This window comes from Apteryx mantelli, chromosome 2 (assembly GCF_036417845.1).
Source record: "Apteryx mantelli isolate bAptMan1 chromosome 2, bAptMan1.hap1, whole genome shotgun sequence".
Lineage (NCBI taxonomy): Eukaryota > Metazoa > Chordata > Aves > Apterygiformes > Apterygidae > Apteryx > Apteryx mantelli.
In genome coordinates this window covers 141684388-141702007 of record NC_089979.1, presented here as the reverse complement: position 1 = coordinate 141702007, position 17620 = coordinate 141684388, and the positions used below count along the sequence as shown (strand labels likewise).

At 42.0% G+C, this 17620-nt stretch overlaps 1 protein-coding gene across 3 annotated transcripts in view; it reads right to left on the bottom strand.

Annotated features, from left to right (window-relative positions):
- SLC25A13 (solute carrier family 25 member 13) overlaps positions 1-16993 on the bottom strand; it is a 111252-nt gene extending 94259 nt beyond the window's left edge. The window contains exons 1-2 of one of the 3 annotated variants that reach the window (XM_067291669.1): positions 16966-16993; positions 14532-14617 (exon numbers count right to left, since the gene is read on the bottom strand). Coding sequence is in view for 1 of the 3 variants with exons in the window: in XM_067291668.1 (XP_067147769.1) it covers positions 16966-16977 (12 nt within the window). In the remaining 2 variants the exon portion in view is untranslated. Of the gene's footprint in view, positions 1-14531; positions 14618-16307; positions 16377-16965 lie in introns of those variants that run through there. The other 2 variants (XM_067291668.1, XM_067291670.1) reach the window with 2 other exon arrangements.
- Positions 16994-17620: the final 627 nt, after the last annotated feature.

Genomic DNA, 17620 nt, shown 5'->3' with positions numbered 1-17620 from the left:
AAGGAAAAGAGGGCCAAGATAAGCTAGATACCAGGATGAGTTTTACTAAACAGGAAACAGATAAATTACGACAGATAGGAGCCCTAGAAAAAGAAGGTAAATGGGTGTTGCCCAATGATAGAGAAATTGTATCCAAAGGTGTGGCTTGGAGAATCATGAAAGAATTCCACCGACAGACTCATTGGGGAGTGCAAGCATTAGTAGACCAGTTTGGAACCAAGTATATGTGCATTGGAATATATGACATAGCAAAAAGACTAGTGGGAGAATGTTTGACCTGTCAGAAGGTTAACAAGCAACACCTCAGAGAAAAAGTCCCAGGGGGACGATCAATAGCCAAGAGGCCATTTGAGAAAATACAGGTTGACTTTACAGAACTCCCGAAAGTGGGCAGGTATAAATACCTATTAGTTATAGTAGATCATTTAACTTACTTTATAGAAGCCTTTCCCGTAGCCCGAGCTACTGCGAAATTGGTAGCCAAGATATTGCTAGAAAACATCATACCCCGGTATGGGAATGTATCGGTCATAGACTCAGACAGGGGGCCACATCCAAAGTCATTAAAGAAACATTAGATCCTTTAGGGATCAAGTGGGAGCATCACACTCCTTGGCATCCTCAAAGTTCGGGAAAGGTAGAAAGGATGAATGGGGAAATAAAAAAAACAGTTAACGAAGCTAATGATGGAAACCCAGATGAATTGGATCAAGTGTTTACCCTTAGCCTTGTTGAATATACGAACTCAGCCCAGAACTGACACAGGAGTCTCCCCTTTTGAAATGTTATATGGGATGCCATATGATTTAGAAATACCAAAAGAACATCCTAAAGCAGAAGAGAGATTATTACAGAAATATATTACAGAGCTTATGAAGAGAAGACAAGAATTGATAAAGAAAGGACTAATAGTACAGAGACCTCCACTAGATGTAGCCATTCACCGAGTTAACCCTGGAGACAAGGTTTTAATTAAAACCTGGAAAGACTCATCCTTGACTCCCCGCTGGGAGGGACCTTTCCTTGTCTTGCTTACCACAGACACTGCTATTCGCACTGCAGAGCGAGGATGGACACATGCCAGCAGAATTAAAGGGCCGATCTCAGAATCATCGTGGGAAGCCTTTGGAAACCCGGACAATTTAAAAGTAACCTTTAAGAAGAAACCTAGAAACCTCGATAAGTAAGACCACATTTTGTAAAACCTCACATTGTATTTGTTATCCCTTTGTGTGTTATAAATATAGGATTTGTAAAGAGAAGTAGTGGACTCATTGGTAGCACGGGTACCTCCCTAGCGGCAGTTGTCGCCTTTGTTATGGCAAATTGACCCATTTGACATTAAAAAGGGATCTCAAGAAAAGATCGGTGGAATGGTGGGAAGCTTTTGCTAAAGGGGTACAACCAGAGAAAGGTTGTACCTACGCCAACCACCCCGATCACATAAGGCCAAAATTGAAAACACCAATTGTAGGTGGACCGTGCCGTATGTTGAGTGTCACTCTGGAGAACTGGGAAGCGTTTAAAAATCCAAAAAGCTCATACAGGAGGTTCCCCTGAAGAATACGGCTGCTGTCGAGAAGACGGTACACCCTGCTGCTCTGAGCAAAAGAGTAGGCAGAGGAGACAGAGACGTATAGAAACTGTGGGGATCGAGGCCGACAAGCCACCTCCTAAGCAGGGATACCCAAAATTGTAAGGCCCAGACTCTTTAAAGTCCCAGAGACACTTGGCATCACGGATCGCCCCTCCAAGGCATTAAGGGTTCGTAAAATATCCGTTAGCCCAGCCACGGGTCCACTACTCCTCTGGAAGATGATTGTGCTAGGCTTATTAGGAAGACGAATCAAAGGGGGAACATAATATACACCAACCCCTTAAGTGGTCATTAATAAGGTGGGAGGATCAAACAGTGATCCAAGTACGAAGTGTACCCGGGAGTCCTACATTCACAGCTACTTTATGTGAGTTGGTGCCTATTGAACCATGTCTAGATCATATGGGGTTTTACTTTTGTCCTAGTTCTAATCCTGGGCAAGGATACTGTAAACTCTTATTATTGTGCTTATTGGGGATGTGAAACTATAGCCTCTGATTGGACTCCAGGAGCAGGATCAGATAAGTTTTTATCAGTAAAATGGGGGCCTTCTGGGTGTATCCCCCCTAAAGAGGATTTCCAGCTGGGGTATCGGGGAAGTCCCCACTATACCCCCCTGGGAACTTGTAAATATTTAATGATAAATATCATCCGTCTGGAAGATCCGGGATGGTTCTTGGGAAAGACCTGGGGAGTCTGGTACTGGGAGACCGGGACCGATAGAGGTGGATTAATTTTCATAAAGAAAGAAAGTGTGCGACCTACTCCTCAAGCAATAGGGCCGAATTTAGTTGTTAAGGGAGTAGAATCAGGAATCCAACCAACGGGTGCGATCATGAATTCGACAAGTATTCCTATGAATCACCCCACCTCGAAAGATACTGTTGTAATCTCAGAAAGTAAAGCCACAGAGAGGATAGACAATCCTCTGTGGAAGGTTGTGCAAGCAACCTACAAAGTATTAAATGCTACAACCCCTAGTATAACTACCCATTGCTGATTATGCTACGACATAAGACCCCCTTTTTATGAAGCAATAGGAGTAAATATAACATATACCTTAAGCAATGATCCAGCTTCACAGTGTCAATGGGAAGATAAGAAGAAGGGATTGACTATGGAGCAAGTTACAGGAATAGGAATGTGTATTGGCAAAGTGCCAAAATCAAAGAAAAAGCTGTGTGGATCTATATCATTGCAAAACCACATCCCTAAAGATGGATGGGCTATTCCCACCAAAGGAACTAGATGGATATGCTCAAAAACCGGCCTGACTCCTTGTGTCTCCTTAAGGGTGCTTAATGAGTCCCGAGAATATTGTATACAAGTAGAAGTAGTCCCCAGGATCTTGTACCATCCGGAAAAAGTGATGTACGATCATTGGGACACCCCTCATCCGGTCCGAGTAAAGAGGGAACCAATCACTGCGATTACTATAGCCACCTTACTGGGCCTCGGGGCAGTGGGAGCGGGAACCGGAATTTCCTCCTTAGTGATACAACAGCAGAGCCTTAGCACCCTACGGGCAGCTGTGGACGAGGACTTAGAACGAATAGAAAAATCCATCACCGCCTTAGAAAAGTCGTTAACATCACTATCAGAAGTGGTGTTACAGAACAGAAGAGGGATGGACCTTTTATTTTTACAACAGGGAGGATTGTGTGCAGCCCTAGGAGAAGAATGTTGCTTTTATGCAGATCATACAGGAGTTGTCAGGGATACTATGGCGAAACTGAGAGAAGGCCTTGAAAGACGTAAAAAGGAAAGAGAAGCCCAGCAAGGGTGGTATGAATCATGGTTCAGTCATTCTCCCTGGCTAACAACCCTATTGTCTACAATCGCGGGTCCATTGGCTTTATTAGTACTTGTGTTGACCTTCGGACCGTTTATAGTAAATAGAATAATTAACTTAGCTAAAAGCAGACTCGAAGCTGCCCACCTACTGTTGATAAGAAGTCAATATGAACAACTGAATGAAGATGAGAGTAAGCATAACCCTATGCTCCTCCTGGCACAGGAGGCTGTTGTTCGATTTGATGAACAAATTAAAAAGGACCAAAACAAAAAGGGGGGATTGTAATAGGTAATAATTTGTTACATCAACTCGTGAAGTGATTTTACCATGAAACTAGGTGCTAAGTACCGGCTATCACCACAGTGATTGTACTGAGTCAGCAGAGTGATATTGTATTGTGAAATGTATGCGCGTGACCTGAAAGGCACCACGTACAACGCAGAGGAAGACCCCAGCTTTCATCCCGACCCCCCCCAGCAACAGCCGGCGCAACCACAGAAGTTACAGGCATATAAGGGGACTGTGAGCGGGGGATCGCGCGCGCCGTTGGTGGAGCAGGAGACTCCCCGGCCGCCCAGCGCTGTTTTGCTTACTTGTGACTTGCTCAATTATTCTATTAAATTGGAATTTATGCAACCCGGCCCGAGTGGTTGTCAATTTGTCGCGTTTACCCATAACAATACAGTCAGATGCAGCTCAACCTACTCCAACACCGATTAAGTTTGCTTAATTTATTCCTCACAAGAACTGTTCTACTTTGCTGCTTTGATTACATCAAATGGGCATATCTGCTAATTTCTCACCATTAAATACCATTGACTGAGGCAAAAAGAAGCCTGACAGTTTTACTGTCTGAGAACGCTCAGGGAAGTTGGGATAAGAAACAGCAACATAACTATGAAGACAGTTTCAATTTCTTCCTCCTACTGGCTGGATGGTTGGAATTTGGCTCAGGATCATCCTTGTGAAAGCAACCACCCCTATCAACTAAGTGCACTTTTAGGCAGTATGCAGACACTCTCACGAAGAAAGCAGAAAAATATGTGCCATTCTAAGACCGTGTGTCATATTCTCAACTTTACAGACATTTTTTCATGTACACAATGGCAGAAAGAAAAATAAAGAGCAGAGTGTGCTAGTCTCTCCTTGTCTCCTTGCAAGGCCGGCACTAAAAAAAAAAAAAAAAAAAAAAAGGACCCCAACCTGTCAAGGAACCTTCTGTTTCCTAACTAGTTTAAACTTATCTTCTCAGATGGAGATGAAACTCAGCTCCAGCAAAAAATATCTTAAAACCTTCAGTGAATAAAGGTCAGTTATTAGTCAGCTACAGAAATATTTGGAAAGACAGAACCAGAAATGTGCATACACCTGGAAAAATCAGTGGTCAAAGGTATTTTATACAATAATCAGAACTCCAGCAAACCAGTTTTAGTTATGAAGGAAGTGCAAACAAATCACAGTATCATAAATGAAGAGAGAGAAAAAGAGTAATCTAAACTGTGTATTCAGGAAAAACACAAATGGAATATAAGTACATAAAATCACTGTTCTCAACCTTTTCCTAAAGTTTCCAATCCAAGAAAAATTTGTTCACCAATATCAAAAAATTTAATTCAGGCTTCAATCCCCCATGCTTCTCTCCCTGTGCAATTCCACAATTACTCAAAACATTTATCTTTAACATTCTAGCTTGAGAGGACAAACTCTCTAGCCAAGATTTTAATTCTCCAGAATAATTACGTAGAGGCATCTAAAGAAGGAGGAAGAAAAAAGTTGGTTTCTATTTACAATATAAGGTTGACTAATAACTATGGTCATTGAGGCACAAAGCAACTTCTTCCATATTCTAGGTTGGGAATTAAGGTTCCTCTTTGCAATCCTTCAGTTGCCCTCATTAACAATAACAAAAATCATAGTTGTAAAAAGCACATGTATTACTTTTCTGGTTGTAAAAGTAGGACCCTATAATTGTGAAAATAGCTTTTAAAAGCCCATGCTTCTTGAAATTTTTATATTTATGAGAATTTTTTTAACTAGATTTTAAGAGTCTGAGGGTATATTATCTTCGCATGGGACTGAATTGCAGTGTGACCTGAAGATTAGAAAAAAATTAAAGACTAGATGCTAATATCCTTCAAGTAAAACTGTTTTCTTAATATTTTTGTTTTGAATGGAAGACATGTAAGCAAGTTCTAGCTGTATAATTTGTGGGCTAATTTTAATATAACCTCTTGATAGTTCCATGGGTAACTACAATTCTGAAATTATTACTGCTGGTTTACCAAAACTTAGGCCTTAGCAAGTCAGTTTAATTCTATGTTCAGGCAGCTTTTAGAAAATAAGTTATGCTGGTCAAAAAGCATTTAATTTGTTTTAAAAAGGTCAGTTTCTAAAAGACTGTTCTTCAATTTATACTATGCCCTTAACCACTTGCCTCCCTGATCAGCCTATTTTGCTGTCTGACATTCCTGTCTCATCTAACATTTAGGCCATAGTTGCTGAAGCAAGAACAGTACATTCTTTATCTGCTTTCTTTGCAGCACTGCACTTCACAGAATAGGTGATCCAACATGTCTAAATAAAGAAAATCTCTCCACATTATAGCAAATTTAATTAATCTAGCAGTATGCAGTAAGATGCAGTGTTAATATCTTTTTTCATATCACCTAGTTTTAACCAAAGAGAAGTAGCAATAATACAAAATGCATTAAAATGTCTGAGAAGTCTTCTAACTGGTGACAAGGATGGTTTGCAGAGCAAGAAGTAACAGTTTCAAAAGTGGTTATCTGTCCTATTCATCACAACCAGAGCCATCTAAAATACTAACAGTAAGAATGCCAAAAACATTAACTTGAAACACTTAGGACACAAGACTGGGGCTCATATGAAAATCTGCAACATCACTGAAAACAAAAAGGCTTTTCGAACACTACTTGACTGCGAGCTTGCGTGAGAACTGAAGTTATTGTCTCACCTTCTCAGCTTTCATACCAAACATTTTGGGCTAACTATGCTCTACATAAAAGCAAATAAAGCTCTGTGAGGTGGCAAGCCCCAGGCCCTCCAAAAAGCTTGCAGCTAAACTCAGTAAACTCAGTTGATGGTGCTTGAGAAGGAACACAAACTCTCAGGCATAAGGAAGGCTGCTGTGGTGACAAAAATAACTATCCCACAGTCAGCAGACATGGAAAGTAAAGAGAATCTGTTACTTAGGAATGGAACCATATTTTAGAATAACTAAAGCAATCATAAGTTGCAGTAGTACTGTTTGTTACAGTGAGAATTCAGATGGATAAGTTTTGGATATAAGATATCTGTGTTAAAAAAAGAAAAGAAAAAACAATAACAAAATCTGGAGATCTAAAAACAGCCAAAACCAGAAAACAAAAGCATGTAAAAGAATCCAAAACGTTGCTAGTAGCAATGTCTTTAAATATCAGTTGGTATGAGTAGAAATGGCTTATATTGTCAACTGAGTAGCTTAGAGACTTAATCACCACCAGCAGAGCTGTGGCTCCCATACACACTTGCAGGTGCATATTTCCAGAGGGGAGAGCTTCCCTTCAGCTCTGGTCCAAAGTCTTTGAAATTGGGTCTCCTCCTGCTCAAGGGGTGAACAAGCAATACTATTTATGCTAGCATGGGCTAACAGGGAACAAGACTGAGGTGAAATGGAGGTCACAGTCATAAAGGCAACGTAATCTAAAACCCAAATGCATGAAATCTCTTTGCAACTACATTTTTAGTTTTGACCTTTATACTTTTAATGTGGATAATTCAAAAAACATAGTGTCTGTCAATGCAAATGTGTATCAATAGTTCAAAAACTATCAAGCTAAGAAAAAAAACCCCCAAATATTACTGTATCACATGCAAGGTTCCATCATTTCGCCACTGCGCTCATTCCTCTTTACTCTCCCATATTTTTAAAGCCACCAAAAGGGGGAAAAAAGCTTCAGAGTACTGGAATTTCCCCAGCTGACTGGCACCTACAGACTGCAATCTTCTCTGTATTCCCTCTGTGTTGAGCTAAAATTCATCAGCACAGTTAAAAAAGTGTTTTGGGAATTGCAAGACTGGGTAATCAACATAAATGTAACCACAAACTTCCCTAAAACAAAACATCGTATTCCTTCTATAGCAAAGTCAGTTTGTGTTTTAATACATAAATAAACCAATCACAGGCACATCTTAAACAAACAACTAAACCATTTGCGAGAGCAGTCGAATTTTTTGTTTCCACTTCTATGGAAAAATCACATCAAAGTTTTCCTCTTAAACATGCTCTTATCAGTGAATTTACTGGATTGTATAGCGAAAAAAGAACAAAACACCTCCAAAGAATTTAGCATAAAAATTCAAGAGGAAAAGAGCAACAAAGGTTTCTTGATGTTTCTGTTCCATTTTTTATCTCTTCCAAAGTTTTAGTCTGATTGCCCACTGGCATTAAAAAAAAAAAAAAAAAAGGTAAGTACATTAGTTGACCAATTACTTCTACAACAATCTTGCAATTTTGTCTATGCAAGACTTAAGGTTACTTCCCCATGGCTACATTCTTGCCCCATACCCCAGAAGTTAAGGGAGAAAGCCCTGGCACCTGTATGGCTATCCCATCACGAGCCAAGCATGAAGGGCCACCAACAAATCAACAGCCAGATCCACAGGAAACAGGATAGCTCTGATTTCGGTAAAAACAGCTCCTTCCAGTTTCTTTGCTGAGCAGTGGAAAATGCAAAATTATATCTAAATGAAAAGCAGTAAATAGACCTATGGTTGTCATACAAAACATAACACTTCACAGGGCTCCAGCTTAAGGTATTTTTATGCTCAGTGCTACATTAGAGTATGCCATTACACCAACCACACAACTCTACGCTGTTTTGCTGTGAACCATATTAAGGAACTGATGTGACTTAAAGCAAACAAACAAACAAAAAAACCTTTTTTTTTTTTTTTTTTAAAGCCATGTTACCATATCAGATACCCAATCTGATTCACCAAGGCAGTATTACATTACCCTAATATTGCTACTGAATACTTAGTAATGTACAAGTTGAACCACGGACTCAGGGTTACCCATTGGCTTTTAAAAATATAGGGACCTGAAGTTTCAGGAGACAAACAGGTAACTTCTCCAAGCCAACGGGCACTTCCTGACTAACTGAACAGCTGCAGTGAGTTCAGTCCTGCCATCAGAGCGGAGAGAAAATCAGTCCAGTATCAGGAAGGCAAAACAGTCAAAACAACCAGTCCCAGGGCTTTGATCCTGTCCAGCCTAGGAGTCCAAAAAAGAAGTCACAAAAAAAATCTCCTGAGACTAACGAAGTAGTGATGATACTAAGAAGACTTTAAAGTTATTTTAAAAAGGTTTGGTTGTCTGGGCAGAAGTCTGCCAATTTCAACACTCTCTCTGTAAATAAAATGTTTGTTTGTATATTTGTGAAATCCACTCTGCACAGCTTCTGAGGGTCAGATCCATTTGCACACTTCAGTATCCCAGTTGAAGAGCATGAGACAAAAAATAACCTAGCAAATCTACTAGCAAAAATGCACATGCAATTTCAGTTTTGTAGTATTACAAAAGTTCCACAAATACGCCCACCTAGAACCATCCCAGCCTTGACTGAGCATCTACAGGCATTTCAAATACACAAATCATGCATCCCCACCCCAGTCCAGTAAGCATGCACAGAACACACATAATAGACATTGGCAGAACTGTATAAGCATGAAGCACAGCAGCCCTCCAAAACCATGGCAAACGGAGATATAATTCATGCAAAATGCATACACACCGCTGGCAGCAGAGAATCCAGCTTTCCTCCTCCCAGTTGAGTACCCTAACTGCTAGCCACTAAATCCAGTTCTTGCTTGCTCTCTTGTCCCCTTGATTCTGGTGTTGCTAACTTAAGCAGTGACCCTGCCTGAAACAGAGATGCAAGGCTTGCTATTTGAAGATTTTTATTCAGCAGCCTACACAACAAATGGGTCAAACTTCTGTGTCCCAGGAAAATCCTACTACTTGAGTAAGCACAAACAAGCTATTATAGACAAGAAGGGCATCATCTTTGCCATTATCATCTTTCTTCTTCTCCACCATCTTTTAAGGAAAACTGCACAGAAAATCAACTCATGGAGCCAAAGAGGCAAAGGATCCTCAGACTATGCATTCATACAAGATGAGACCTGTAAGACCAGGAAAGCTAAATCCCTAGCTTATTATTTCCCACCTGCTGACTTAGATGCTCTCTACTCAGCACGCTGGCTGTTATGAAACCTGGACACCTCACATAGGTGTAATTCTACTTCCAAAGCCAAATGGCTAAAATCTAGGCATGGAGATGCTGGTCTTTGCCATGCCTGAAACACCTCTATTGTTCTGAACTTAAATTCCAGGCTCTAATTTCCACATGGCCCAAAGGTAAGCCAGTAAGTAGAGTTTCAGAGAGACCCCAAGAGTGAGCTTATGGGTCAGCGTAGACATAGTTCTTGTAGGCTGCCTAGACATGTGAGACATCAGGAGCATATGAATCCAGCATGTAAGGTGAAATACAGCAGCCTCACAAGTACCCAACAAGAGGAATGTGATCAAGCTTGTGACAAAATCTATTTCTTCTGCTCCTTCTCTAAATGTATGTAGTTTGGTATATATGTACGCCCTTCTCCATTCTCTCTCAAATGTTTCTTTTTTTTCTCTTTAGAGAAAAAGAAAAATGTCAACAACCCACTCCTTATGAGCAATTTCATCCTTTAACACAGTGGATTTTGTGCAGGCCAAGTAACATTTTTGGTAAAGAATATAATTGCAGTTGCACGTTTCTAAGGTATTGTAAATAGCATGAAATTATTTTAAAATGTTATGAAAAAATGCATTTGCAGTGTTCCTTTAAGTGTTTTAACAAAGCTTCAATTTAAATTGCTTTATTCCAAAGCAATCGAAGATAGAGTACTTTCATAAGGACATCTTTATCTCCCTACAAATGACTGAGATATACAGATACTTTCCAGAAAGAGAATGCACCAGAAAATATGCAACCTTACTTTTTACTAGCTATAGGTATCTATCACCATCAGCTGCTATCTCTGAAGACTGTTGTAGCTCAAGCAAAACAGCATTACTAGCAGTTACAATAGTGCCCAGGGGCCTTATACAAGTTGAAGTTTGGTGCCATACAAACGTACAGGCTCTATTCAGCACTGTCAAGCCATTCCACAGCCAAAGCAGCAGCAATTCCACAGATTAAAAGCAAAAATGAAGTTAAAATTAAGCAGCACATTCATGCCATCTTCCAGGAAATACAGTATCACATACCTCCTTGTCATACTCCTTGGACAACATAGATAAATAAAATAGATATTGGCCTAAACAAGCTGGTCAGAAGACACATTCTTATCACTCAGGGATGTAAGCTTGTCTACACTACAGGATCAGGAAGAACGCCTTTAACGCATCATTTGAAGCACACTTAAAAAGCTCCTCTAACTTCCTGGGACACAAAGCTGCACAGAAAGAGGAGTTCATTTCCTGATGTGAGAGGATCTAGATAACTTAAAACATTTTCCAGCAGATATCACAATGGAAGAGTTGCACATGATGATGTAAACACAACTGTAGATTCCAGTAACATTTTCCCAGAGCTACACAGGAAAGGAGGTTACACTTTCATTGCTCTTAAAGGGACACTATAATGGAAAACAGTGGGTTTCAAAAACTTGTTAAAACCACTTTCAGTTACAACATGTAATCCCACTGGCGCCTAACACACTGAAGATGTAAATCCACAAATCAGCCCCTTTCACCATCTCCCCTCACTCTCAATCTTACTCCAAAAAAGAAAGGAAAAACATAGTAGTAAGAAGAAATAACTAAGCTAAACTAAGAGAGAGAATCCAAGGTAATAAAAGCTCATTTTCAGAAGCACCCACAGCATTCACTGCACAATAGAGCTCTGTCAACTTCTGCCATGAGAGTCACTCACCGAGTGGCTTCACTGGGATTATTCTTGCCAGTGAGCCTCATAACTCACTGTACACCTTGTGGGATTAGGCCTCAAGTAGTTCTCCATAAGGGTAAATGTCACAAGCAAAGAATTGCACAGTAAAAGAAACCAAACGAAACCAAACATGTAACAATGGTGGCAGGGGGAGGGAGGAGGAGTAAATCACTTGCTTTCTCCTTTGTTTCAGTCATAGTCATCTTACATGCTCCTTTGCACTTAGAAAAGGTATGAAGTTATCAGCATTGTAATATAAATTCAGTGTCCCTCTATCAGACAACTTCTGGTCTCCTAAGAAGTCAAGATGCAGCAAAAAGTAGTAACCACCACACACACACACAAAAAAAAGCTTTTTCTGAGGGGGAAGAGTGGGAAAAGTCTCATGATATAGAAAGTATTTTAGAATTTACAGGCTTACACCCCACTCCAAAATGTAACTATGCACCAGTGAGCGCCTCTGGACCTGTACAGACTGGCAACGGGAAATTCCATTTGGATCTTACACAGTGCTCTCACATCCAAAAAAATGATCATGATGTCATTAAGTACCATGACACTATTAAACCTACAGTACAGGACTTGGTCATTCTTCAGAGGAACAGAGGTTCTTCTCTCCTTACTCACCACCTACTTTCCCCCAGCAACTACACTGATCTGGGTGGGTGGCTGAAGTCTGTCCATAAGGGACTCCACTCCCTTTGCAGACACAGCAGCCCATCATGATGCTAGGATCCCTCATCTGCTCCCTTCTGAGGGCCCATCAACTCCACATGCAATGCAATTCTTTTCTACTGTTTTGCTGGACAAAGGGAAGAATGGCATCACCTAGGGCAAGAAGAGTGAATTCAGTCTGTCCCCAGACACATCCCACCCTATTGCTAGCACAGGGAAGAGGAGCACAGGGGAAAGAACTGGGTGAAGAAGCACAATGAAGCTGGATGATGCACAGAAGGAACACGTGATAGGTATGCGCGATGGCAAAATAACCAATATAGCATGGTATCATCAGCACCTAATAGTTTCAGCATTGTTTGCTATCATGCTCATTTAGAATCACATTGCCATGCTCTTCATATTTCAACCACTACTCATTCAGAGCCCCATGAATTCGCATGGCCCAGTGCAGGTATTGAATCATTTCCACACACAACAAGGCCTAGAGCCAGGACCCTAGGTGTCAATCCTGTCCGCTCAATGATTTCACTCAAGGTGATACATCTTGCAGGACTGAGGTCTTCAGTGGGAAGCGCCTGACTATATTAACACCACGACATACAAGGAACCGGTGATGGGTGCTAACAATTTGTGATATCACAAGGTTTAGAGTCTTTAATGGTAGATATGGTGGTAACAGGAAACAACATATAACCCCCCGATACAGCTTATAGTACACAGCTCCAAAAAAATACCAGCAGAGAGAGAACTGAAAGTTAAATATATCAAAATTGCATACCAAACTTTCTTTCCCTTGCATCAGAAACATCTCAAATACCGTCATGTAAGTAAAGCTATTACCAGGCAGCAGCATAATCTGTTTGTGTTACCTTATTCTTGATTTGTTTTTGACAGCCAGACACTTGTCCTTCAAGAAACTTATGCATGCACTTAAAATTAAGCATGTAAGTAGTCCCTCTAAACCCTGACATAAGGTTCATGCCTTCACTTGAACAGTCATTTTGTAGCTACTTTTTTTAAGCAAGTAATATTTGTGTTACAACATTTTATTCATAAAACAGTTCATTTTAGGGAACAGAGGCAAGCAGTGTGTGCCCAACAGATAAAAGTTCACATATGCGCAAAAAAACAATTACATTATGAAAAGAGAGAGAACTACCACAGCACTTAAAGATCTTATCCAATACCAGTACTGTGTGGTTCAGCGCAAGCACTAAAATTTATTCACATGCTATCCATAGTAGAGCTGAAGTTTAATGGTGTACAAGTACTTCCATGTTAAGCTCACAGTTTTCGTACAGTTTGTAGGCTTTAACTTCTCTACTGAAATTATTCAAGTTTGGAATTTGCTTAAATTCAATTTTTAAATATTCTGAATGCAGCTTAGTGGCTATGAAGTATAAAGTAAGAAAATATATATATTATATATACTTTCTTCCATTACAAATATTAGTTCCTGACTGACCTTCTGTCGAAAAAAAAGCAGTACAAAAGCAAAGTTAAAACCTGGTATGGAAAGAAGTCTCATTGAGAAGTATCTTGGAACTTTCCACTGAAAATAAGTTTCTATTTTACCAAGCAATAAGACTTTTAAAAGAAAGCAAGTCACTTTGCACATGCACAATACAACTGCTATAACCAGCACTGTGTAGCAATATCTGGACCAAGGGTAAGTTACACTCACAGAACAGGCAGTTAATGTAGCTGCAAAATACACACTGGATGAAATGGGGGGGAGGAGAGACACAAAGTATGTTATATAACTTCTTTCTCTAGAAGTATCTAGTGAAAAGGCAGAAAAAAATATTATGCCTGCATTGTTAAACACTCAAAAATGAAGAAATAAAGCATGAGACACTATGTACAACTTCATTATTGCCCTGTACAAGTATTACCATCAAGACTTTGCAATAAATCATGGCCCATTTTCTGCACAGTTCAGAGACTGAAGTACCTATGACAATAATTTAGCTACCAATTGGATAAAAGTCTACTGGAACATCTCGTCTGTATTTTTTGTTGGAAATTTGTCTATATATAATTTACAATGCCATCTTCACAAAACACTTTCACAGACGCAGAAAAGACACTGATGTAGAATATAAGGTATTTAAAATGATGTAAATTGTGTGACACCAACATATAATGATGAAAATTAAATGACACTGCAATCCAGATTAAATATTCCATGCATAAAAGCTTTGCCCATTTCTTGATACCTGAGTGCTTAACTATGCAGCCTTAACAGTATCTCATTTGTTGTTTGTTTTTTTTTTATAGACTGAATTCCTAGAGTCTGCTTAAAATGTCAACATTTGAAATCTTGCAAGTGAAGAATAATTACATTCAGTTCCAAAGATTCATATACCTAAAAGGGTACAATTAAAAAATTAAAGGAAGCGGTCATGCAGGATACCAGCAAGGAAAAGGTACTGAAGGAATTTTAGAAAAAAATCATTCAACTCACCAGTCCATTGTTTGGCTGAGGTGAAAAAGGCAAACATTACTGAGATGCATCAGTGAGGAATTTAGAACACAAATCAAGGCCCATGCCTGCAAGCACATGTGAATAACTTAAGGCCCAGAAGCTAATTATGTGGCAAAGTTATTCATATGTGTGCTTGCAGAACCTGAGCTCAGATCTTACCATTAGAGAACAAAAACACCACTTACATTTTGCCACTGACTTGAATAAAAATAGAAAATTATCTGTGCTTAACAGCAACTATTTCACCTCAGAAAGATAAAAACCCTTCAAGTCTCACAAGGTAACTTAATAATTAATCCATTTTAACTGCTCCCAGTTCTACTTTTTTTTTTTTTAAATAGGTCTCTGAAATATCTTTCTTTTAAAGGTCCTTTAAAGGTCCGTCCTTTTTTTTTTTTTTTTTTTTTGTACAAAGGTCTCTGAAAACACAATCAATCCTGCAACTAGAAGTTTTCCTCAGAAGCTACCCGAGGGCAGTAAACCCTGCAGTACAAAGTGCTGTATCTCTGTCTTGCAATGCACCAAGGATGTTTACGACACTAGTGACAAGCCATTATCTTTATTATTAGGTATCTTTCCGCCAAGCTTGAAGTGACCTGAAATGTACTGCATTTAATTCATTTTCTCCCTAAGTGTCAAGTCTTTTCCACAGCTGACTTTTCCAACATACTCTTTTAAAGAATTTGGTGATCAGAACTCTGTAATAAACGAAACCGAAAGAAAAAGGACACCATGCAAATGTGTAGCATGGAGCAGGTGTATATACCTGATTAGACAACTACTAACTACATATATGTAACAACATACACAATATTTTTAAATACATTTGAGTGGTATGTATTCAAAATGGATTCCAGATTAAGAATTATTGCCTAGGAGATGAAAGACAAGTAGAGGGATCTTAAAGTCAGTGAATGGAAGACTTTCAAGAGTCCTTTAACAGCAGAGTTTGATGAGACCTAACTGATCTGCTGTACACACTGACCAGTTGAAGAAGAAAAAAAAAAAGCTAAAAAAAGGACAGCTACGATTTTTTGAAAAAATAAACATAAGATTTGGAGATGACTTTCATAGGCACTAGCAAATAGGAAGCATATACTGTCTCATCCATTAAAACGTTATGAATTTCAGATAACCTAAGTTCTTGGTGAGAAAGATGTTGACAGGAGCAGCTGTCACGGGCTTGACTGAAATAACGTGTAGAACTCCAGACAGGCTTCTTGAGGGTATAAACACTTGCATTGTGTTGTTTGAGGAAGCTTTATTTTCTCACATTTCCTCAATGAAGTTTCATCACTGACTTCAACACAAGCAAGGTAAGGGTCAATTTTTTGTTTAAAGTCTCAATATTCCAAAATGGTTTTTTTTGGCCATATAGCATTTATTCAGTTATCCCTTCTTAAAAAAAAAAAAAAAAAGAAGTCCTGTCTATAGAAGTGAAAGCCTAATAAATTTTGAAACACCAATACCACACATAAATTTATTTGCCATTAAAGGTGGAACACCCTACTTTTTATATGGCCTCACTCCAGCTGTTGGCTATTGGGGGGGGTGAAAATTGATAAAAGCGTTTCAGTTCATTTATTCTTGTGAAAGAGAACAAGGTCTAACAACCAGGTATCAACCTTACAAGAGAGAACAGAGAAGTGAAACCAGTTGGAAATCATAATTAAAAGTGAAAATAGGAGGTTTCTTTAACGACTGGGGGGGGGGGGGGGGGAAGAAGCAGCCCAAGGCGCTGGGACCTGACAGCACCTGCAGGACCAGCCTGGGCCGTGGCCGAGCGCGCCTCCTCCTTGCACAGCTCTGGGCATGCCAAGCCCGGCAAGCTGCTGATCTGCCAGCTCCTGACCTCTGTGCCAAGGACGCTGTGCATTTGCTCTTAAAAATAATACATAGTAGTTATATATGGGGGGGGGGGAGTTGCCGCGGGGCCGAGGGCGGCGGCGGGGCCAGGCAGGGACCCCGAGCGCTGCCCGCACCGCGGCCCCCCGCACCGCGGCCCCGCCGCCGCCTCCTGCCGGTGCCGGGCACCCGGCGCGTTACAGCGCAGAGCAGGCCCGCGCCCGGCGGCTCCCCGGGGCAGCCGCGGTCGCAGAGCCGCTACCGCGCAGCCTCCCGGCACTCGGCGCCGCCGCAGGCCCGGCGGCCCCGCAGCCCCCCCGCCGCCAGCCCCGCTCCGGCTCCCGCGCCGGCGCCGGCGGAGCGGGGCCGCGCGGAGGAGGAGGAGGAGGAGGCGGAGGCGCCACCGCCTCCCGCCGCCAAGGACAGGCCCGAGGTCAAACCCGGCGGCCTCCCGCCGCCGCCCCGCTCCCCGCCGCCGCCAACGGCCGCGCTGCCCCGCGCCGCGGCCCCGCTGCCCGCGCCGCCGCCGCGCCGGCTGCCCGCCCGGCCGCTGCCGGCTGTGACTTACCTTGGCAGCCATGCTGTGCCCGGCGCAGCCACCCCCTTCCCTTCCCTTCCTTCCTTCCCTCCCTCCCTTCCGACCGCGGCAAGCAGCTTCCCCGCCTGCGCACCAGCCCGCCAGCGCCGGCCGTCACCGCTCTGCCAGGCATGGACGGGGCGCGCGGCGCCGCCAGCCCATTGGCTGCCCGCCGCCGGGCCCGGCGCGGCCCGCGTGATCGCCGCGGCCCAGGCCGCCCGGGGGTGCCGCGGCGGCGGGGATGGGGCCGGGGCCCGGGCCCGGGCCGGAGAGGCGCGGCTGCGGCCTGCCCCCGGCACCCGCAGGTGCTGGGGGACGGCGCCTGCCCCCCACCCGCCCTCCGCGTGCTGTTGGTGCGGTGCGCAGCACCATTAAACCTCGTTTTGCATCGGAATTGCACTGTTTTCCCTCAGTTTACAACCGATGCCCTCGCGAGCGTCAGGCTCGCCTCCGAGTGATGCTGGGCTCTTCGTGGCTGCCAAGCAGTGCTAAAGCCCTCGCAGGACTGGGGGAGCCTTGTCTAGCCACACGGGCAGTTCCTGACTCGTGCATTTAATCTGAGGAAAAAACTTCAGCTTTAAGTTTGGAGGAGCAAGGAGAAAAGATACTGAGACAAACAGCAGAAGGATGCTGCATAATCTCACAG